At 39.0% G+C, this 25400-nt stretch overlaps 1 protein-coding gene and 1 pseudogene across 2 annotated transcripts; both read right to left on the bottom strand.

Annotated features, from left to right (window-relative positions):
• Positions 1-5608: 5608 nt before the first annotated feature.
• LOC145793790 (aquaporin SIP1-1-like) lies at positions 5609-24960 on the bottom strand (annotated as a pseudogene). The gene is made up of 4 exons (XR_014333928.1): positions 24954-24960; positions 23613-23788; positions 17211-17369; positions 5609-5908 (listed from the first exon to the last, which is right to left on the bottom strand). The product of XR_014333928.1 is annotated as an aquaporin SIP1-1-like (transcript).
• Positions 20662-23542, bottom strand: LOC145793018 (uncharacterized). The gene is made up of 4 exons (XM_082875294.1): positions 23271-23542; positions 22813-22890; positions 20983-22729; positions 20662-20897 (listed from the first exon to the last, which is right to left on the bottom strand). The coding sequence occupies exons 3-4, from the start codon at positions 21646-21648 to the stop codon at positions 20721-20723; spliced, it is 843 nt and encodes a 280-aa protein (XP_082731420.1). The 5' UTR covers positions 21649-22729; positions 22813-22890; positions 23271-23542; the 3' UTR covers positions 20662-20720.
• Positions 24961-25400: the final 440 nt, after the last annotated feature.

Genomic DNA, 25400 nt, shown 5'->3' with positions numbered 1-25400 from the left:
TCCAAATCATAATTTAATAACAGAATTAAGTTTTGAAAAATAAACAATGTTACCAAGGATTTGCCTTATCTTTAATTGAAAGTTGAGCTGAATTAAATAGTTAAAATCTCTAATCAAGAAGAATTACTAAACGAAAGATTCTTACTAATAAGAGTTTATTCAAACATAACCCAATTAAATTTTTTTCAAAAGCTCTTACTGATAGAAATCTTTTATTTAATGATTCTTTTAAGTCAAAATCTTTTGTTCAATAACTCTTTTCAATCAAAAACTTTAATTGTCTAGTCTAATTAAGATTTTAACGAGACACAAGTCATTCCCAAAAATAAATAAATTGTGCAAAAGTGGGGGAGTATGTGTTGCTAAGTGTAAATTTTGTTGTCATTTTTTTAAGAGGGTGTGTTGACAAGTGTACATTTTGGTTTGTCCTTTTTTTTAGTAAAAGCGCTGAGACTGTTTGAGGTATATTAAGGCCTCATTTGGAAACAGATTTTTCTAGTAATTTTTTAGTTTTTTGATTAAAATATGATGTGAAAAAAATTAATATTTTGAGATAATTTTTTACAAAAAGATGTGTAAAAAGTAAAAAGAAAAAGGAATCTTTGACTTTTTATTATGGGTTGTAGGGTGAGCAGTGGATATACCGATCTGCCAAAATCGACTGAACCGAACCGATCTGCCGCATTTTGGACGGATGCGTGATGACGAGCGGACGGTTGCGGATTGATTTTCTCAAATCCGCCAATCTGGCGGACGGATGGCGGATTTGAGATTCCTTTGACCGCAATCGAACGGCCAAACCGCGAGCACCCCTAGTAATTTATAAAATTTTATATTTTCAATTTGTTTAAATATTCTATTTGTATTTTCAATTAAAAAAGAGTTTAAATATTTTGTTGAAAAGAAATTTTCAACTTGAATATCTTTTTTGAATTGAAAAAAATAAACGTATTGTTTATCTATATTTTTTGATTTTTAAATCTATCTTTAAAAATAATAAATAGAAAATACGATATATGTTGGTTGGTTTTTGTTTCAAAAACAGATATAGATGTAACAATACAGAGACATACAATCTCTACTACTGCTCTGTTTATGGTTTTGGTGATTTGAATTGTTTTTATATTTTAAGAACCATAGATTGTAATACTTTATGTGGATGGGGCATGCTATGATTGTAATATTCTAAAGTTTCAAACTTTCTTGCTTTGGATGAGGCATGCAGTGATTGTAATATTTTTTTAAGTCATTGACTGTAATACTTTTTTTTTTTTTAGGAAGTGCACAAGTTGAATTATGTTGAAAATTTATAAAATTTTAAATTGCCAAACCGATTCGCATCCATCCGCCAAACTGCCAATCTACTCAATCCACATCCGCCGGATTGGCGGACGGATGCGGATTGATTTTCTCTAATCTGCCAATCTGGCAAACGGATGGCGGATTGGAGGTTCCGTAGCTGCAACCGACCCGCACCCACCCCTAATGGGTTGTTGGCTTTTTGATTTTTTTTGTGACTTTTTGACTAAAACAGTCACTTGCCAAACAAGGCTTAAATTTATTTATTTTTATTTTTTTAAGTTATATTATTTTTTATTATTTTTTAAAATTAAAATATACACTTATTTAAATTATTTTAAACAACCATAATTGTATCAGATAACTTCTATTAGGCGTACCACCTGCATTTGTCTCCTCTCTTATCCATAATATATATATATATATATATATGACAAATAAAAAAGTTAGGGGTTTTTTTTTTTAAGCTCCCTAATAATAACAATTTTCTGTATAAAGGACATTAAAAAATGTAATACTGCCTCAGGTCCCTAACCAAAATACCCGCGCATTTTATCAATTTCTTGGACCAAAATACCCTACGTCTGTTCATCTTCAGATGAGTTGATTTTTTTGACCTGTCTACTGGATATTCTCTTTTGTGATGCCGGTACTGGTGTTGGGTATTTTCCGGCGAGTACGAAAACAAATTCAGCAAAACAAAAGCACTAAGTTTGGAAAATTTGATTTTCTGGGTAAACAAACAGAATGGAGTGGAGTTGATAGATGTATATATATATATACAATCTATTGCTTACTGTCTTGACTAGTATATATATGATAATTAATCAATTAAGACCATTTGCAACCATAATCAAACAGTCACTCTTAGTTATCGTATCTATGGTTGCAAACATATATATATATATATACACAATGTCAGCACATATATATATACCCAATGTTGAATATAACATCTTCAGGTTCAAAATTTCTCTGAGTGTTGAATATAACGTCTTTTGATTTTTTGGGTTTAGTAGAATTGGAGTTGTTTCTGGAAAAACAATATTCGGACCCCTACTTGAAGAATATTGGAAAAAGAAGCTTGAGGAAGAGGTAGCAGTAGAGGAAGGCTTAAAGTGATCTAGAGAAATTTGAATTTTCTCTGGATTCAACCTAGAGAAATTCATACAATTAAGTTTAAAGAAAATCTATAACAAGCTCATAGAAGAACTATTAATTTGTTTGTGCAGGAAATTGTGATTGAATCAGCAGCAGCAAAACCAATGACAAATTGATCAAATTAGAGTTTTATCGTTCCAGAGAAATTCTGGACCAGAGAAATTTGAATTTTCTCTAGGTTGAATCCAGAGAAATTCCTTGGAAGTCCAGAATTTCTTTGCTTCCAACTGATGATGGGTTACTTTCCTTCCAACTGTCAAAATTGAACTACTTTCTGTGCATTTGGGGCTTCTTATTGAAGCTTCTTGTGTTCTTGTTTTTGTAAATTTCTCTGGCTTGCTACGTTTGTGTTTCTCTATTGTGTAATTTTATCTGGCATGTTTATGTTTCTTCATTACTTTCTCAAGCAAATTATCTGTGGCTTACTACTCTATTGGTGTGGCTAATTTTCTCTGGCATTTATAATTTTCTCTGGCCAAATTACTTTTCCTACTTGTGTGTCTAATTTTCTCTGGCAGCATTTATAATTTTCTCTGGCCACATTATGTTTATGTCTTGTGTCTAATTTTCTCTGGCATATTTATTTTGTTCAATGCTCCATTTCCTCAAAATTTCTCTGTTGTGTAATTTTCTCTGTCATGTTTATGTTGCTACCTTGTAATTTTCTCTGTTGTGTAATCATTGCTACCTTGTAATTTTTTTTGGGATTTAATGTTTATGTTTTCATTCTATAGAAATGGCAAAGCGCAGAAGCAGCACAACCCCAGAAACCCCGAAAAAGAAACCAAAAGTCTCTGTGTCTGCGTCTTATGATCTTAGATCAAAACGCAGTAGCAGCACCAGAACACCACAAAAAAAACAAGTCCAAGTTGAAGAAGTAATAAGCATCAAGATCAAGACACCAACTTCAACGGTGATTTTCACTCAACTACAAGCTTAACATTTTCTCTGTCATTTTCATTGGATTATAATAACAAACCTACGATTTTCTCTATACTACAAAGAAAAGTCCAGAAACATGAATAGTGCAAAAAAAAAAAAAAAAAAAAAATGAAAAGTGCAAAGAAAACATATCAGAAAACTTTAAAAAGTGCAAACATATAAAAACACATAAAAACACAACATATAAGTCCAGAGAAATTTGTAATACTTATCATTTGTAATACAATCATATGATTTTCTCTGGACTACAAAGAAAAGTCCAGAGAAATTTGTGAACTTATATTCACTTTCAATATAACAAAAACAAAAACACATTAACATCAAGAGACAAAAATATATTCAACAAAAGCACATAAAAAAATCACAGAGAAGATCTGTTATGTTCACAAAACATTCAATTCAAAAAATTTAAAAAAAAAAAACAAAACACTTACTACTCTATTGCTATGTCTGTAAATTTCTCTGCCTACTTACAATTTTCTCTGTGATTTTCACTGCACTACAAGTTTACAATTTTCTCTGTGATTTGAGTTCAATTATAGTAACAAACCTGTAATTTTCTCTACACTACACAAAAAATGCAAAGTGAACAAAAAACAGAGCACAAAAACGCAGAAAAACAGAGCACCAAAAAGCAACTCATAACCATGTTGACAGAGAATGAAAAAGCAACTCCAAAAATCAAAATCAACTCCATCGAAAATTCATCAATAACAGATAATGAAAAATTAACTTCAAAAATCAAAAACAACAACACTGAGTTCGCCTCTCTCACATTGATCAAAACTAAAAACAAAAACCTAATTCAACACCTACACGATCAAATCAAATCAAAAATTGAAAACTTATCTAATTCAACTCCACATGAAATCAAATCAAACACAATGAACCAGATTTCAACTCCTACACGATCGATCAACACCTACAAACAACGAACATAATTTCAACTCGTACAGGATTTCAACACCTACAAACAACGAACAGGATTTCAATACCTACAAAAACCCTAGAAAATCTCTACAAAAATCTGAATCGTCAAGTTCATCCTTACGTAATCTCCCACAAAATATCAATATGATCTTTAGCTGCCAAATTCAAAACAACGTATATTATAAACAAGGGTAAGACAGGTATTTTACACTCTAAAATAACATTGAGGGACCTTAGGCTACAAAAGAACACATTGTGGACCTAATCCATTACTAAAAGTTGGATAGGGATCTTAAACCGATTTTCTCTAAAAAAAATTAATTTTCTTGTACAACTCATAATAGCATGATAATTAAGCTTCTAGTTTTATGCAAAAAATACAAGAAAATATAAGAATATTTAAATTTATTATAAAAATAATTACTTCTAATTAAAATACCTATTTTCTTACCTAATTTTCATTCTAATCAAATTCATACAAGAAATAATATTTTCTTTTCCTTTTCTTTTCTTTTACTTTATTTGCTACCAGTTTCACTTCCCATCATTTCTTTCTTTGTGATCAAAGAGAGCCTTAGCTAAAAATATTAAAAAATTTATTAAAATAATTCTTTTTAGATCTTACTCTAGAAAAATCTACATAAAAAAAAAAATAAAAAAAAAATTACAGACTACAAAAAAAATTAAATACCACTTGAACTTTCTCAATGAGAAAAACAACTTTTTTTTTGGCATTTGACAAATGCATCAACTTTTTTAACACACTTTTATCTGTAAAAAATAATAAATAAATAAAATATGAAAAATGCTAAGGACCCCAAATATTTTATCAAATGTCTCATATGGGTATGAGAGACACATCTATGTGAGACAAATGATAAAATATTTAAAATTTCTAACATTACTCATAAAACATAGTACAAAGGCATTGGCCAAACTAACCCTTATCCCTTTGTGTCAATACCAAACTAACAATAATAATAATAATAATAATAATTAATGGTCGTAAAATAAAAGTTAAAAAGACAAAACAACACTTCCGTTTTGCTCTTTTACTTCTGTCTTGTGTCTTTATCCTTCTTCTCTATCATCCCAACATCAAAGCCACCCAAAATCACCATCTCCACCACCCAAAACCAGCCCCTATCGACCCCACAACTTTGTCACATCCCTCTTCTACCTCCTACAGCCCTCATTACAGGAAAGGCTGTTGTTGATGGAAATATCTACCCCATTTTACTAAATACCTAGCTAAACATCAACCAGAAATTAGAACTTTCTTTTACCAGCGGCACTAAATTATAGGTGCAAAACATTCACCGTCTTAAATTGACAAATGATATTAACAATTTCTAAGCTGCAAATAGTCCCAACCGGGAATTATCTTCATTAACACAAATGACAATAAGGCTTATTCTTTTTGGCCTTTTCAGGCTTTCTTCTCCTTTATTGGGGGAGGAAAGAGAATACGGAAAACCCATGCAGCCAATATTGCTCCTATAAAGGGGCAAATCCAGTAAACATAAAACTGCTCCCATGTGTTGTGCTGGTTGTTTACATATGCCCAGCCAAAGGCCTGCAGAGACAATCAAGCACATGTTATGCATCTAATTACTATATTAAATACTAGTCAATTGCCCATAATTCTATAAATGATCATAATTACTCAGGAACTTATAGTCCACAGAGAGAGAGAGAGAGAGAGCATCGTTGAATCACACTCCATGTTTGTGAAACAGAGCTACAGTTGGATAATAGTTTCTTACAGAATATGTGAATGTAGTGATTTTCTGGACTAATGTCGAAAAAAAGAAAGAAACTGGACAGATGTTGAGGATACTTTCACAAAAATGAGAGAACTTTTCGGTATTGAGAATGTTAACATATAATATACTATACATTTGTAGCTGTAAAGAGAGCTCACCTTTGTAGCTGTAAAGAGAGCTCACCCACTACCACACACCTTCAACCTTCAGCTTTAACAGAAGCCTTTATATTGTTTTAATGTATTGTCGTAATGCTTTCGGTGCTCCATTGTCCCATTGTCTCCTTCTCCTCTCTATAAAGAGAGAGAGCTCATTCTCTTGTATACATACAAACACAATAACAGATAGTGAATATACCAATCTTTCATTCCAGTCTCTCTCTTTTCTCTCTCTCTCCTTAGCAATCTTTTATGATATCAGAGCGCAGTAATACAATTCTGGCATTCTTCAATTTTGGTGCTTAGTCCCGTACACAGTGGAACTACACTAAACAGCTCGGAATCTCCTTACGATTCCAACGGCACCAATCCCGTCACCAGAAACGCTGTCACGCGCTCTCACGCGCCGCCTCTTTGCTCGGCGCATCTTTGCTTCCGTTGCCACGCTCACACGCGCCTTCACGCGCCTTCCACTCTGCCCTTTCGTGCGCTGCGCCTGCTACCGTGCACCCGCATGCGCCATTCGTCTACCGTGAGCCGCGCATGCGCCGTTTCACAATTGTGCACCCGCGTGCGCCGTTCCGCTATTGTGCACCTGCGTGCGCCGTTCTACTACTATACGCCGCACGCCCTCTCTGCTACTGTGCGCCGCACGCCCTTTCTGCTAACGTGCGCCGCTGACATCATTTTCCATCCTGCTGACATCATCTCTACACAGCCCACCTTTCCTAGCTATTTTCGGCCTTCCGGACTCACTGGTACATTCTGTTTTATCTAATTTTGCTCCTACAGGTCTATTCCTATCAATTTAGCCCTACTCAACTATTATTATGGATCGTCATGATACCTCCCATCCCATTTCCGTTATTTTGAATGGTTCCAACTATGTTCTATGGGCCCAAGCCATGTCTTCCTTCCTCAAAGGAAAGAAGCTCTGGCGAATTATCACCGGGGACATGACCCAACCGATGAAAGACACTGCTAAAACCACTGTTTCTCCTGCTACTCCTACATATGAAGATCGTCTTGAGGAATGGGACAGTAAGAATTACCAAATCATTACCTGGTTTCGAAATACTTCTGTTTCGTCTATCAATCTTCAGTTTGGTCGCTTTCAGCTTGACTCTGTCACTACTCCTGCAAAAGACATCTGGGATTTTTTGAAAGAACGATACCAGACCACTGGTCTTGCTCATCAATATCAACTTCAGAGTCAACTTCATCGGATGCGCCAAGAATCTAGTCAGTCCATCAATAACTTCCTTTCTCAAATGTACTTCGTTTGGGACCAGCTTGCTCTTTCCGAACCGACTTGGCCTCACCGAGAAAATGCTGTTTTATTTACTGCTTATCGTAATCAGCAAAGGTTGGTGCACTTTCTCATGGCTCTAACTTCATCTTTTGAGCCCGTACGTGCCTCTCTTCTTCATCGCCATCCCTTGCCCACTCTGGAACAAGCTATTTCTGAGTTGCTATCAGAGGAGACTCGTCTTGGTACTCTCCAAACTCATCATGTGGACTCTGTTCTTGCCACTCCTCCGTACCGGCCATCATTCACCCAGCGGACCACTGCCTGCCTCTACTGTCAGAATCGGGGCCTTCCTTCCACACATCTCCTGGTCAATTACCCCGTCAGAACCTGCCGATACTGCAACAAACTTAGTCCTGGTCATCTGCAACAGGATTGTTTTCGCAATCCATCCCGCTCATCCGCCAACAGCCACTCTTCTCCCGGTGGTTCTCCTCGGGGGAGCTTTCATCGTTCCCGGAATCAGTCTCATTCTGGGAATCAGTCTCATCACACTGCTGCTGCTGCCGCTGAGGGTTTATCCGAGTCTCCTGCTCCGTCTACCCCTCTCTTTTCTCCAACGGATGTCGAGGCCATGTTCAAACACCTTCTCCCCCCAACTGGTACACCTCCTCATACTGCTTTGTCTGTAATTCCAAGTAACTCTTCTTGGTATTTTGACTCTGCCTGTTGTAATCATATGACCTCCAGTTCAACTATATTTTCTTCCATCTCTTCGTCTCCTCATATTCCCTCAATTCAAATTGCTGATGGTTCTCTCATGACTGTCCGTCATATTGGTACTGTTTCCACATCTTCTTTATCTTTACCTCAAGTTTATCATATCCTTGCTCTCACTTTAAACCTTATCTCCATTGGTCAATTATGTGAACTTGGTCTAACTGTCACCTTTTCTGCTACTCATTGTTTGGTACAGGACCCTCAGACGAGGCAGACTATTGGGATCGGCCGTAAGCACGGACGTCTCTATGAGCTCATTCACCTTCATGTTCCTGACTCTCCTCAGATCGCTGCTCCTGCATCTGCTTCCTCATTATCTCCTTTTCATCTTTGGCATTGTCGCTTAGGGCATATTTCTATTAATCGCTTAAAGTCTTTGGTTTCTAGTGGACAATTGTGTCATGTAATTCCAGATACTTTCGATTGTATACCCTGTCAACTTGCCAAACAACCTGCTTTATCCTTCAATAAAAGTACTTCTGTTTCCTGTGCACCTTTTGATCATATACATTTGGATATTTGGGGCCCCTCCCCTACTACTACTATGGGGGGATCTCGTTATTTTGTTGTTTTTATTGATGATTTTTCACGGGTTACTTGGATTTTTCTCATGAAAACTCGGTCTGAACTCAAAACCCTTTATTATCGATTTGCCCAAATGATCCACACCCAATTTTCCAAAACCATCAAACTTTTTCGCTCTGACAATGCTATGGAATATCGGGATTCCGATTTTCTTTCTTTTCTTCAGCGTCATGGTACACTGCCTCATCGTTCCTGTGCTGGCACGTCCCAGCAAAATGGCCGTGCTGAACGGAAACATAGGCATATTCTTGACACTACTCGCGCTCTCCTTCTCTCTTCTTCCTGCCCTGAAAGCTTTTGGGAGGAAGCTGTCCTCACTGCTGTCTACATTATCAATTGTGCTCCTACCCCTGTCATCCATAATCAAACTCCCTTTGAACATCTGCATGGCACTCCCCCTCCCTATACTAATCTTCGGGTTTTTGGCTCTGCCTGCTTTGTTCTCCTTCAATCTCATGAACACACCAAGCTTGAACCTCGTTCTCGTCTTTGTTGCTTTCTTGGGTATGGAATTGAACATAAAGGTTTTCGCTGTTGGGACCCTCTCTCTAAACGTCTTCGTATCTCCCGCCATGTCGTTTTTTGGGAGCACCAAATGTTTTCCTCCCTATCCTCCTTTCACTTACCTGCACTTTCCACTAATGTACTGTTTACTAATCCTTCTATAGATCTCTTCTCTGATGATTTTGATACAGGTTCCTCCTTCATTGAGACGCCCTTGCTCACTCTTGCTCCCGACCAGACTACTCTCCCTAAAGGTCCACTTCTCCCTGCACCACCTTCTTCTCCACCGGTTCTTCCTCCCACCGATCCTCCTACGGGTCGACCACACCGGGTAACTCAACCTCCTATCCACCTTCGTGATTATATTGTTGGGTCTGCTGCCTTTTCTACTTATGAACCTACCTCCTATCGTGAGGCTTGTACTAATCCTCTTTGGCAGCAAGCTATGACTGATGAACTTCAAGCTTTGGACAAAACTCATACTTGGGATCTTGTTGATCTTCCTCCTGGCAAAACTGCGATTGGCTGCAAATGGGTTTACAAAATCAAGACTCATTCTGATGGATCTATTGAACGTTACAAAGCTCGTCTTGTTGCCAAGGGTTTTAACCAGGAATATGGGATTGATTATGAGGAAACCTTCTCCCCTGTTGCTAGGCTTACCTCTGTTCGCAGTTTACTGGCTGTTGCTACTACTCGCCACTGGGAGCTCTATCAAATGGATGTAAAAAATGCTTTCCTCAATGGTAATCTCCTTGAGGAGGTCTACATGCAACCTCCACCTGGGTCTACTTTTCCCCCTCATAAGGTTTGCAAACTACAGCGTGCCCTCTATGGCCTCAAGCAAGCACCCCGCGCTTGGTTTGCTAAGTTCAGTTCTACCATTCATGACTTCGGGTTCACCTCTAGCTCTTATGACTCTGCTCTTTTTATGGACTACTCCTCATGGTACCACTCTTCTCCTTCTGTATGTGGATGATATGATTATCACTGGTAATGACGCAGCTGGTATTCTCCACCTTAAACGTTTTCTCCACCGTCAGTTTGAGATGAAAGACCTTGGTATTCTTAACTACTTTTTAGGCCTTGAAGTCTCTCATGATTCTACTGGCTCTTATTTATCTCAGGCCAAATATGCATCCGATCTTCTGGCTCGTGCTGGTCTTACCGATTGCAAAACTACATCTACTCCAATTGATCCTCAGATTCGTCTCACTCCTCTCGATGGGGCTCTCCTCCATGATGCTACTCTTTATCGCCAGCTCATCGGTAGTCTTGTCTATCTCACAGTGACTCGTCCTGACATTGCCTATGCTGTTCACATTGTTAGTCAGTACATGTCGGCTCCTCGCACTCCCCACTATACTGCTATACTCCACATCCTTCGATACCTCAAAGGTACTCTGTTCCATGGCCTTTACTACTCTGCTTCCTCCTCTCTTGAACTGCGTGCCTTTTCTGATGCTGATTGGGCTGGGGATCCTACAGATCGACGCTCCACCACGGGATTCTGTTTCTTCTTAGGGGATTCTCTTCTTACTTGGCGTAGCAAGAAACAATCCCTCACTGCCCGCTCTAGCACCGAAGCTGAATACCGGGCTCTTGCTGATACTACTCAGGAACTTCTCTGGCTTCACTGGCTCCTCACTGATATGGGTGTTTCCTCTTCTGGCGATACCTCTCTTTATTGTGACAATCAGAGTGCCATTCAGATTGCTCACAATGATGTTTTTCATGATCGCACCAAGCATATTGAAATTGATTGTCATTTCATTCGACAGCATGTTACACGTGGTACTGTTCATCTTCTCCCTATTGCTTCTGCCGATCAACCTGCTGATATTTTCACCAAGGCTCATCCTTCTGGGCGCTTCCGTGATCTTGTTTTCAAACTCAACTTGGTCGATGCCTACCCTCCTTGAGTTTGCGGGGGCTGTTAACATATAATATACTATACATTTGTAGCTGTAAAGAGAGCTCACCTTCGTAGCTGTAAAGAGAGCTCACCCACTACCACACACCTTCAACCTTCAGCTTTAACAGAAGCCTTTATATTGTTTTAATGTATTGTCGTAATACTTTCGGTGCTCCATTGTCCCATTGTCCCATTGTCTCCTTCTCCTCTCTATAAAGAGAGAGAGCTCATTCTCTTGTATACATACAAACACAATAACAGATAGTGAATATACCAATCTTTCATTCCAGTCTCTCTCTTTTCTCTCTCTCTCTCTCTCTCCTTAGCAATCTTTCAGAGAACATTAGATCAAGGAAGGCACTCCTCGGGCACAATGACAGTGTAAATGGCCCACCAACTTGCTAACACAATAATGAATTGTAAACCCTCAGACTGGAATACTAGGTGCTAAACCCGTTAAAAGGGCATAGAAGGCTAGTAGTGGGAGGCTAGATTCAATTATCCGAACTAGACATTAATTTTGTTAGGAGTGGAGAGTTAGTTTGCGCAAATCTCAAGGTAGCAACATTTAGATGCTAAGTAGTATCATATCATATCTTAAGATACTTGAAAGGGGGTCCTTGAAAGATTCAGTGTTCGGATCATCTAATGGTTCACAAATTTATTGTCTTGAAAAAAAGTCATTTATAAGGGATCAGCTTCTAGACGGTCAATATCTGGTTTTTGTATCTTTATGAAATTATGTTATGGCAGACATGGAAGAACTAAGGCTGAGGGGAAAGTCAATACATGTCGACATGCCTTTGTGTGTGGGTAATTTTCTTACCACACTGCCCGCCTAGTAATCAGCTGGAGAGCACCGGCAGAATAGATGGCTCCAGTAACCTGTAACAGAAAGAAAGGGCTCCGGCGGTGGCTCCTCCACCCGGGGGCACTCCGACGATCAAGTCAGTATATCTCTCAAAGATAATCAAGTGCTAAACTCACAAGCTTGAGTATAAAACTACGTACCTTAGACCCATGGGGGTGCCTCTCTTTTATAGTTAACTCAATCCAAGTCCTACTAGAAGCATGACTTCTATAGACTTCAATTTAGTGTTTACTTAGGATTTCTCAAGAGATAAAGATAAACTCCCTAAGAGCTTTATCCTTATCTTGGCTAAGTCCCCTCTTTGTCCTAGGACTCTCGTCCCTTATCCGCTTATCTCGGATTCCGATATCTTCGGAGACAACCTCGGCAACTCCGAGATCACCTTGGCGTAATTTCCATGACACGTGGTACCTCGGCCAAACACGTCGGCGTCGTCATGCCACGTGTTGGTACCCAAGAAATATATCCCCACAACTGCCCCCTAGGTTCTATTACCTCGGCATCCTGAGGTGATGGAACCTACATCGATATTTCTTTCTGTATAGTGGCTCAAAAACTGTTTGGCCGAAATAATTTATTTTTAAGCCGATGTGTTCTCTTCGGAGAATAAGAATTCAAATGTACTCAGGCGGTCAATAATTTATTTTTAAGTCGATGTGTTCTCTAAGTCATTTATAAGGGATCAGCTTCTAGACGGTCAATATCTGGTTTTTGTATCTTTATGAAATTATGTTATGGCAGACATGGAAGAACTAAGGCTGAGGGGCAAGTCAATACATGTCGACATGCCTTTGAGTTCATTTGTCCGTGTTCCTCTTAGTTTATGTTCTGATTGGATAATAAAAAAAAGCATTTCTGGTGCATGATGTGCTGAATCACTGCTCAAAAGATAACTTCACACAAAAGGAGAAACACATGTTCACGGCAAAGGCCGGCAACACAAAGTTCTTAAGGTGCCCTCAAAATTGCCATCATTTCAAATCAAACGCCTAACTACACGAGGGTATATTTATAAAGTCGTTGCTAATTCCATCACAAATATAAAAGGATTGCAAAATTTCAAAATTTAAAAAACTAACATTAAAATTACGAAGTTCAGATAGAAATTACAGCTGAGGAAGAAGAAAAACATTGACTGCTCAAGAAAATGGGAATTGTTTTACATAAAATGTTAGTAAGCTATGTTAGTATATATTAGTGCTTGTAATGATGTTAGTAAGTGCTTGTAATGATGTTAGTAGGTTAGTACTTGTCTTTATTATACATTACTTTAAGTTAGTGTTCGGCTACTTTCGGCCACTTTCCTATTCAGGTCTGTAAACTTCTCCTATATAAGGAGCCCCTCACCATTTGTAATATACAACATATATCAATCAATAATATAATTAATATCTATACAATTCTCTATTTCTCTTTATACATTGATTTTAACATGGTATCAGAGCGAGTTTAGAACCTAGTATTTTCACTTCACCAGCGGGCGGCAACCTCACCTTAGCCGCCCGCCGGACCTCAATCTATTCCGCTGTCATCTCTATCAATACATATAGCTTCCAGTTCGCCGCCACCAGAGGCGACTTCTCTACATAAAAAGATCAACCTCTCTCATGGGGTAACAAAGATACATACATGGTCTCTCGGGTGATATACATACATGGTCTCTCGGGTTGGAGGGGGAATTTTAACCCGATTCCCTTTTGAAGCTCGCGCTGAACGCGCTCTACTGCTTTCTCTGCTTTGGCCCCCACAGGAACTTCAACAACTAATTCCCTTGGCATCTGCTCAACTGGAGTTTCAACTAATTCCCTTGGCATCTGCTCAACTGGAGTTTCAGTTTTTCCAGATTCATGAGCTTTGCTTCAGGAATGTTAGTAGGTTTTAGATTTACCGATGGTTCGTCTTGTTTTTGCTGGATCAGATTCAGTTGAGTCCTTCCCTTCATTCTCCTTGAACAAGTTACTGAGAGATCGGCGCTTGTTAGGATGGTCGTCAAGGGAGTCGTCATTATCAACAATCTCCTTGCGTTTGCAGAAAACAGTGTCGCCTTCGACTGTCTTCACTTCCTCTGCAACGACCACCTCCTTTGTCTCCGACACCGTGCCGCCAGGTTCTTCCTTTGCCGGTGCCGGTTCCGGCGGCGGAGCCTCGTTCTTCAACTCTTTCGGCTTCGTCGCACAGTGGCTCAGTGAAACAAGTGGGTTCCAACCAGAACCAAAGAAAGGGTGGTCTGCACCACTTGAATTCGCACTAATGCTCTCTCTCTCTCTCAGGGGCTCTTTCTCTCTCCTCCTTTATTGTGTGAGACTGATGATGGGGTAGCACAGCAGAGATGCTCCATTTTTTATCTCTTTCTTTCCAAACCCAACACCCTCTCTCTCCACTTTATCACATGGGCTTGTCCCCTCGCTCTCCTCCGTTTGATTTCAAAATCAATTATTTTTATTTATTTTCTCCAAACCACTTTTAATCTCTTTCAAATTCCCACTCTATAATAATATATCTTTTGCAGGGGCACTACCCCCAACTTTATTTTGAAACATCCATGTTCCCTTCGTCATCCACCTCACACCGATCTTTCTCAAATAACCCATCCAAAAATATTTTTTTATCTATTTTTTATTTTATTTTATTTAAACAAAACAACAACACAAAATAACACCAAAAACATTCCACAAACTTATCATTTCTTCATGCCGAGGATCAACCCCGATCACAATTTTACACCACAACCGAAAAAAAAAACCAAAAAAAAAAAAAAAAAAAAATCCCATCCTAAACACTGGCCTTACTTTTTTGCCTCTTCCACTATTCTCTTCTTCTTACTTTTATCTTGGGTGTCCCGTGACAGCCCGGTCTCAGTACTTCCTAATCCACTAAACACGTTCACTCCCCCCTGCTCCTCCACTGCAGCATATGACGGACCTCCAAATCGGAACATAACGGTGGCCTTCCGCTTCAGCTCCTTGTTTTCCGCCTTTAGTACACATATTTCTGCTCGCGCATCCTTATACATGCGCTGGAGCAGAGCCAGTTGGGCGTTTAACTGCTGCACCTCATTTATCCTACTCTGAAGCCGGTGCGACAAGTTTGTGACTGCAGTCATGGTCTCCACACATGACTTCAATGTATATTGATTGGCCTCAATATCCGATTGCACTGCCATTTTTTGCTCCACAGACCGTATAGAAAAATTCAACGGAGCAAAACCAGAGGCGCTTGGTTGAGGTTCAAGGGCCACCGCACCGGTTATCTCTCTTGTGGACTCGTTGAGGTCGGGAAAGAGAGTGAGCAGACCACGGGAAGAAGAGGCCATGTTCTGGGTAGCTGAATGGGAAGAAGAGGCCATGTTATAGTTTGCTGAGTGTTTCAGATGTTACAGAGTGTTTTAGGGTTTGCAGCTCTTAGAGAACAGCTCTCAGAGCACGAAGAGGTTTCAACTGGTTTGTTTTGCTTCCAAGTCTCAGGCTTCGCTTTGGTTTATATAGACAATGCCGAAGAGGACGACACGACACTCTGTCGGTCACGTGCATCGCCGCGTGTCCGGCGCCCCTTTTGATGGCTCGCCGCTCGACGATTTCTGTTGGGCACGCCTTTTGATGGCACGCCTTTTGATAGATTGGGCACGACTTTTGAGGGTGCGATATATATATCTATATATATATATCTTTTGAGCTCCCACGGTCTGACACGACCACACAGTGTCTGCTACATCGGTCCGGCATGACCCCATAAACTGTCCCGACATTGATTCCGGTTAGCTTTTACAACGGTCCGGCATGACCCTATAAACTGTCCCGACATTGATTCCGGTTAGCTTCTACATCGGTCCGGCATGACCCCATAAACTGTCTCGACATTGATTCTGGTTAGCTTTTACAACGGTCCGGCATGACCTCGTAAACTGTCCTACTACAACGGTTCGACACGACCATACAGTGTCTTCACCAACGGTCTGACACGACCATACAGTGTCTCCTATCCTATTTTATTTTCCTATTTTATTTTGTTACTCTCTCCAAACTCAAGTTGGTTAATTTTTATCCTCCTTGAGTTTGAGGGGGGCTGTTAGTATATATTAGTGCTTGTAATGATGTTAGTAAGTGCTTGTAATGATGTTAGTAGGTTAGTACTTGTCTTTATTATACATTACTTTAAGTTAGTGTTCGGCTACTTTCGGCCACTTCCCTATTCAGGTCTGTAAACTTCTCCTATATAAGGAGCCCCTCACCATTTGTAATATACAACATATATCAATCAATAATACAATCAATATCTATACAATTCTCTATTTCTCTTTATACATTGATTTTAACAAGCTACATGGGATTTGGAATATGCAACAAAGAAAAATGTGCAAGTGTGTTAAAAAAACAACAAATGAGGCACTTAGTGAGCCGAGAGGAAAAATGCCATTATGTAAGGATGTCCAAAATGTAGAAATGTGGAATGAGGATGTCCAAAATGTAGTGAAAACAAAATGGGTTTGTTACAAAACTTGGCAAAAGAGTAGAAGTGAGGAAATTTTTGAAAGAGGTGAATGTAAAAAGAAAGATATCAAAAAAGCATACGATGATCTTTACAATAATAAAAGAGTACTTGACCTTTTACATTGTTGGAGGACTCCTTGTCCTCTCCCTTTTCTTAAGCTTATTCTTAATAAAAATCTTTGTCACTTTAAGAAAACAATAAATAAAAGATTACAAGACCATAATGGCATTTTAAAGGTTCAGGCCATTGCATCTTCGTTAGAAGGTAATATACTTTGCATTCATAATTGACACTTAACAAAGGTGCTGGCCATTGCATCATAAAAATATGGTACAGATTCATTATAACTCAAATAATGTGAGTGCTCGACCAAGACCAAAAAAAGGAAGAAAATAAAAAAAAGGAAAACGTGAGTATTATGCAAAAGAAAAGGCATAGCAAAAATCAGCTGATGCAATGCAAATGGCATTTGTACCCCCAAAAAATAAATGTAAATGGCATACAGTGAACTTCCATGGTTTGCTAGATCCCCAGAGATAAAAAAGAAGTTGCTGGTACTCACATTGGCAGGATTCATGGAAGGTCCAGTATAATTGGAGCCGGTAACAACCAAAGCTACAGTTGGCATAGCAAGTAACCATGTCTTCACAACTGGGCTTCTGGGACCCTTAAGCACAATCAGAAGGACAGCAAAGGTAATTATGAAGGTCAAAGCCGGGAGCTTCTATATACACACACCATTTCCTCTCTATACAAATCCTTCTCAATACACACACTAAAAAAATAAATCCTAATATATTTGACTCACTACACACACCTATCATTCCACATATACCCCCAAATGTAAATCATACACACACACACCCCCTCTCACACACACACACCCGTGACAGACCCCTCTCATACACACACCCATCTGAGAACCCCTCTCACACACACACCCATCTCTCACACTCTCCACCGTTCCTCCCCAAAAGCTTCATCCATCCATTTGTGTCATTGAAGTATTGGCATTGAAGGGCATTGAAGAGCATTGAAATTTTCACATTTTAGGTTAGTTTACACAGATTAGAATCTTCTCATTCCTATTTTATTTGTAATGTAGGGTTAATTTTTACCATTTTCGAAATTTTCAGTCCACCCCAATGTAAGTGATTGTCGTGTTTCATTCGGAACTGGTTATTCGAAATTTTTGTTTTTGTTCGGCATTAGAGTTCTGAAATTTCTGCTTCTATTTGGCACTATAGTTCCGAAAATATTTACTTGGTTCGGCTTTCAAGTGCCGAAAATAATTTTTTTTTTGGTTTTCAACTTCCGAGTAGTAGCTATAATTTCGGACAACAACTTCTGAATAGAACAAGTATTTTCGGACAACAACTTCCGAACAGAATAGGTGTTTTTGGACAACAACTTCCGAACAAATTTTTTTTTTTTTCCCCTTCTAACACTTAATTAAAACACTTAATTATAACACTCACTACACACACTCTCATTAATTTTACACACATTCTCTCATTATAATTTAAAACACTTATTATTTACACACACACTCATTGCACACACTCTCATTAATTTTACACACACACTCATTACACACACACTTATAATTTAAAACACAGTCATTAATTTTACACACACTCTGTTTATTTACACACACTCATTACACACACTTAGTATTTTTTGCAGATAATATGGATTCTGAATATCAATAACGTGTCCCACCTACTGCTTCAAATAGATGACGTCGTGAATTGGATGTAGACCATCAACGGGGATGAGGGCATCGGCGAGGACGAGGTCAAGGTCGTGGTCGAGGTCGTAATATGATATTTCCAGTGCCAGTCAAAGTGGGGGCCGAAGCCAAAGACGAGTTGAAGGTTATGATATGCCTGACATTGCTGTGGAGGATACCTCTTTACCTGATTCTCCTCCTGTCCAGGAAGAGTACCTTACTCATGCTTTTCCAGGTGGACCGACTGATCCGTCAATACTGCGGAGTTTCAATAGTCATGTGGCTGCAGCTATTTGGCACGGGGAGGTAAACATTCCTCAGTAAAACTGAAATTCATTTGTATATGAGTTTTTTTTTTTTTTTTGTGTGTTGTATGGTAGTTTGTAATGAGATATCATTTGTGTTGTAGGAACGAGGGCCCCTAAAGTGTCATAATCACTCTTCCAAGATCCTTGCATGGCCATGGTGGTTAGTAGAGAACAACACCAGATTCAAAGCCATTATTGAGCAGTCTGGACTGTCACAGTTAGCTCGTTGCACTTATCGGTTCGTCAACAAGCTTCTAGTCTCATGTTTTGTTGAGAGATGGCAACCTGAGACGAACACATTTCACATGACAGTTGGTGAGATGACCTTGACCTTGGATGATATTGGCACTATTCTTGGCCTTCCCATTATAGGCAAATCAGTCAGCATACCAGATGTGACAGATCATCATGGAGTTACATTACTCGTTTATGGCTTGGGGATTACTGAACTTGCAGCACATGAAGAGGTTTCTTCTGCTGGTGGCAATTCAGTCAGGCTTGAATGGTTGCGAAGTCAGTTTGCTGGTGTCACAGATTCAGACCCCGAGGAGGCTATACAGTGCGTTGCAAGAGCTTATTTATTGTTTCTGTTGGGATGTACACTCTTTAGTAACAAGAGTGGTGGCAGGGTTCCCGTTGTTTACCTCGGCTTGTTGATGGATTTGGGATCCATACATACTTATGCCTGGGGTGCTGCTGCATTAGCATTTTTATGTCGACAGTTGGGGTTTGCTAGCCGGTCTGGGGTTAAGCAGATGGGTGGTTATATGACTCTTTTGGAGGCGTGGATTTATGAGCACTTCCGAGCATTCCGACATCATCAGAACATGGGCTACAATGAAGACATGCCACACGTGTACCATTGGGCATCTAGGAGAGAGGCGAGTTCCTCCATTGACCATTTGAAATCTTTTCGAGCCGAGCTTGACAGTTTAGTAGCTACTGATGTTAGTTTACTCATCCTGCGATAATTTTAACACTTCCATTTATCTTACCCTTTCTGTACTTTAATGCAAAAAGACTTTACGTTTACAGGTTATTTGGGATCCATACCACAGCTGCAGAGACCGGCATCCATGTAACCCGGTTACTTTCTACCATGGATGCTTAAAGTGCTTAGATGTTGTCGAACCCTATCATCCAGATAGAGTTTTGAGGTAGTTTGGCAGGGTTCAAACCATCCCAGATACACCGCTAGCTCCCAGTCGTGGTGCACGAGGCAACATATCTGCATGATATACCGTCATGTACAGATACTTGGATAGGATGTGGGAGGCTTGGGATAACCACGTGTTGTCTGCGCAACGGAGGAGCACACCAGTTCGTCAGCCTTGGCAATGTGTACCGGGTTACATGGATTGGTATAAGAATATCACGCACCTATATGTCGAGCACACTGATGAACCTCGCGTCCATGACCATCAGGATTTCAGCGAACATGCGGATGTAATCTATTATCCTCTCTGATGCATATGTAACTTACTTTTTTTTTTTTTTTCTGATATGTTCCCTAAAATGTGATATTCTTTTCAAATGCAGTGTATTGCACATGCACTGCAGATTTCACATCCTATTATTGACGCTGGTTATCAGGAGGGGATTCGCCATCCTTATCGACTTTACCAGGCTATCGAGAGTATGACACATGTTCTTGAAGGTCAGCACATTGACGAAGCTGGACCTAGTTCTGCTGGAGGTCGCTTTCCATCTTCGACATTGACATACAGTCGTAGGCCTAGGCGTAGGCATACAGCTGATTCGTGACATGTTATGTTGTTAGTTGATGAATATTGTTTGGTGTTTTTTGTAAGATGACATTGTTGTAATGGTAACAGTGGTTAATATTTTCTTATTAGAATGGAATGGCAACAATGGTATTGTAATGACATTGTAATGATATTTTCTTATTACAATGGAATGGTAACAATGGTCGATAACATTCAATCCACATTGCAAAACAGAACACATCAACATCAAAAACACATCCATTAATTTCTTCCATAATTGTAACATTGTCAAATGCATACATGTGTCATGCGACATCAACAACATCAAAAGTCTCTCGAGTAGCTACATTATCATGAATAATGTCCTTGAAATGTTGAATGCGACGCACATATGCATCATCCCAGTCCACAGCGCAAGGGTGACGGTATTTTCTCCAATTAGTGGCAATAGGAGGAATTGGATGGCCTGGCTGCAACAAAACCTGCACCAAATATCAATTGACTTAGTGGTCATACCTCATAACTTCTTGTACATGCATAAACGCAATTGATAAGTTTCTGCTATACCTGGACGAAATGATTTCCGTTGACAAACCCAATGGCAATCTCACGTCTATCAAGTTGAGGTACTGGAACTGTTCTAAGAGGTAAAAAGGTGAGACATTGCTGTAAAGACAAGTGGTATAACACAAGATTGTAGCACGATGCAACAAGATGCCCCATGTCTGGCATAGTCATCCAATGTGAGTATCCAGGACTGTCTTCAAAGTATGACAATATGCTTGTCAATTCTTCAAACCTTTCATAGGACCCATAAAGTGTAATGTATTCCTCTTTGTGTGTGTGCAGCTCACCCAATAGGTCACGCCTAACCTGAGCCCAATCGTCTTCTGTATGACCAATTGAAGCAGCTATAGCCCTGAAACCACAATTCCCATTTGCAGCTACATCCTTGACAAACTTAATGTATGGTTTTAACCCAGTAGGGAAAGCATCAACATATGCACCAGGTTTCACTGTTCTAGTAATGTATGCCTTCCCTTTCGGGTTCACCTTCTCCTTTCCCTTAACAGGTCGCTTCTTCTTGGTTTGCAGAGTAGAAGCTAATGTAGTGATTTGAGTGTCCCTAGGTGAGAAGAACATTGCCACAATGCATACACGTGTCTGTCCATGCCGCCACAAATTTGTCCTTGTAAGGAACCAACCAAGTATCCATGACATATTTGACTGCATCAGGATAACTACTGAATTCCTTAAGTAATGATTTAAGACGCTCCTCGTATTGAATTTCAGAAGATGAATACACTACAGAGTTCCACTCATGGTTGAACTTCTCCCATTTTTGCTGTGTCTCAAAAATTTTCTTGCATTTGGTCAACACATTCTTACTGATATGCCAATGACATAATAAATGTCTGGCACTCGAGAATATCTTCTGTATGGCATTTATCAAGGCTAGCTCTCTGTCAGTAACAATAACTGTTGGCACAACAAACCCATCCATGACATCACGTATTGTAGCTAACACCCACGCATAGTTATCGACCCTCTCATACTATAAGTATGCAAAAGCTACAGAGAATGTCATTTCAGTTGATATCACTCCCACAATTTCAAGAAGAGGAAGCCGATATCTGTTGGTTTTATATGTGCAATCCATAATTAATATACGTGGGAATGACCGAAATAAGTCCAAACTGGTAGGATGTGCCCAAAACAAGTCTGTCACAGTCATCGTGGACTCTTCAGACCGATGGCGCTCAATGTAATTATACTTGGCCAATTCACCCAATAAGTGTTGCATCTGTGATCTTCCAGCTCTCTGTACCACCCTATTTCAATGGCGTACATTGTAAATGGTTTTAAGTGTGCTTACATTGAGGGCATCTCGCTGTTTCAAGGTTACTAGGATTTTTTTTGGCCGAACCATGCTCTTTGACATATCCATTAACAATGCTTTCTCATCCTTTGATAGCCTCCCCGCATATGAATGTCCCTTGAGGTGCTCCGCAGGTAGATGATTATGCAATCCGCATACTACAGTCAATGTCCATTCATCATATGTGGTAAACCTGTGAGCCCTCATATCAAAAGGACAACCACATTTCTTCGTACCGGTTATTCTTGATGTATTGTTGCCATCATGTTTTAACTTCTTTGTTGCTCTATATTGGCCACTCCTCTCACAAGCAAGATACATCCTGGGTCTTTTTTTCCCTCCACCATAGTCTGATGTTTTGATTACAATGACCAAACCATTTCTCTTTCCAACTTCACGTACCTAGTTGAGCAATTCATCCTTACTTTTGAATACCTACAAAGTTAAATAAATATTATCAAACATTTACATTTGGTGAGCAATTCAAAACATAATCGTTATAATTTCGTAGACTGAACCTGTTCAGTTGTGAAATGAGTGGTGTAATCTAACACAAAATCCGCGCAAACCTGACTTCCTTGAGTTGACACATATTCCTGCATGTTTTGTATGACATTACAAATTTTTAATGGCATTATAAAGATTAATTTGCAATTTGAAACTGTAAATTTGGTATGCAGTTTGCAAATTTGGAATATAAAATGAAAAAAAAAATTTACTTCATTCGGAAGTAGTTGTTCGAATTTTTTTTCAAATTTCGGAAGTTGAATGTTGTACAAGTTAACTTTGTTCTGACAACAACTTCCGAATTTTAATACATTTTTCGGACAACAACTTCCGAAATTTATCACTTTTTTCGGACATCAACTTCCGAAAATACATAATTATTTCGGTAGTACATTTCCGAACAAAATAACAAAATTCGGCTCTGGTTATCCGAACGACGCTGCGAAAAAAAAAATAAAATTAAACTCACATTTCCTTCGCTCTGCTTCACATGAATACTTATTTGCTGATTTTCAGAAGGCAAATCCTCCATCACAATAATGTTTTCCCTACAGAAATGCCAAAGCCCTTTGTAAAAAATGAAAACCCTACAGAAATGCCAAAGCCATTTTCAAAGAAGCATGCCAAACCAGTGGCTTACACACACGATGCAACAATGTGAACTCTGAGGTGTGCATTGAGATGTTTTCAATTAACAATGGTGTCTAAAATGATAATTTCACTTAGAGATAAAATTGTAATAAAATTAAATATCATTAAGTGTGTGTATTGAGGGGATTAGGTGCGTGTATATAGAAGCTCCCGTCAAAACCCCCTCCGCCGCCGCTCCAATATGCAAATCAACTTTCAAAGAAGGTCCCCCGAGCATGTGTTTGTATTGCATGGGCATCACTTCCGCAATTGCCAGGGCACCACTCACTGCACCAGCTGCCTGTAAAAAAAACAAACTGAATAATCTTGTGAAGGTTTCCACTTTTACCCTTCTTACTCACATTATAAAGTTTTGTTATGTTTTCTCACTTTTTTCTCATCATCACAGGGGTGGAACAACATAGGGGCCGAGGGGTATTACCTCTATATTTCAGGAGTATTTGTAAATTGCATGATTGGATGACCCCTTAATTTTATATAAATCACTTTACTAACTATCTATTTTATTAGTATTTCACAATGTATAATGAGACAATCTTCAACTATTTCACATGCTCTCGATCAAAAATACAAAAAACTACTTCACATGCTAGTTAATAGCATTAATTTCATCTCATTTAAATGTGAATTATTAAGAAAACAAATTTGGGCATTTAACAAATGTTTGATTTTAAGTCATAAAAAACATATATTAAACTTTCATCATAATTCAATTAAATAATGCAAGAACTAAAACTAATATTTTTAAACAAATGGACCAGACTAATTTTTATTTTTTTGGTTTCAAGCATATTTTAATTAATTAATTTATTTAATTGAAGAATAATTTAAAATTTTAAAAAATTAAAAATATCCATTGTCATGGGCCAAATATCCAAATCTACACTTTTTCAGTTATGATTGGCAGCCTATAAATGTAGATGGGCTTAATGTTTGATCTTCACTGTCCACTACTACGACATTAGATGACGGTATGTTGAGGCATTAAATATGCATGATTGTAGTCATTGAATATGACGGTATGTTAAGGCTTTAAATATGCATGATTGTAGTCATTGAATGTGACGGCATATTTTAAATACATTGTATATGTATGATGTGTTGGGAGGAGAAAGGAGATGTACTCCATGTTTTGGAAGGAGATAGGGGATGGACTCCATTGAAAATTAAGTGCTTTCTTATTTTAGGTTCATGTTAGTTTTGTTGTAATCTTGCATGTTTTCTTGTTTTAGTCTCATAGTGTAGACACCCCATTTTTGACGGTCCTTTAAGACTTGGATATTCTTGCAGGTACATCCGATGATGAGTCTGTTTGATTGCTGAACGCTCCAAGTCTCTAGCAGAATGCCACAGTTTTGAGCATTTCAAACCCTGCATCCATTTTGTCTCATCTTTGGACCATGCCTGGGTCTTTTCATCTTGAAGTTCCTGATGGCCTGCCGGCCATCCTTGGAGGCTGCCGGCCACCACTTCTTTTTTGCCGGCCATTGATGTGTATTGCCTGCCATCAATGAAGCCTTTATATTATTTAAATAAAAAATATTATTTATATTATTTAATATATAAATAATATATATTATTATATAATCTAAATAAAGATAAACGAGTCAAGCTTATGCGAACTCGAACTCGGCTCGTTTACTAAACGAAATAAATCGAGCTAGCCTTGCTCGAGTGAAGAAAAGCTCGCTCGAGCCAAGAATGCAATGCTTCAGGTCTGCAACCCAGAAGCACGCTCGAGCAACAGAATTCTCGCTCGAGCGAAGAAACATTGCTCTCAGGTCTATACTAAACGCAATCGCTCGCTCGAGCGAAGAAAATCTGGATCGAGCCACCAGACACAAAATATAACCGTCGCTCGAGCTGCCAAGTCCTCGCTCGCATATAATAGGTTACTAAGTCACAAACTGACGCCCTCAATTTGAAAACCCTAGATTAGAAAAGGTAC

This window comes from Camellia sinensis, chromosome 6 (assembly GCF_055761805.1).
Source record: "Camellia sinensis isolate YWXY chromosome 6, ASM5576180v1, whole genome shotgun sequence".
NCBI lineage: Eukaryota > Viridiplantae > Streptophyta > Magnoliopsida > Ericales > Theaceae > Camellia > Camellia sinensis.
The sequence above is the reverse complement of the archived record's forward strand: the minus strand, read 5'-3'. Positions and strand labels throughout refer to the sequence as shown.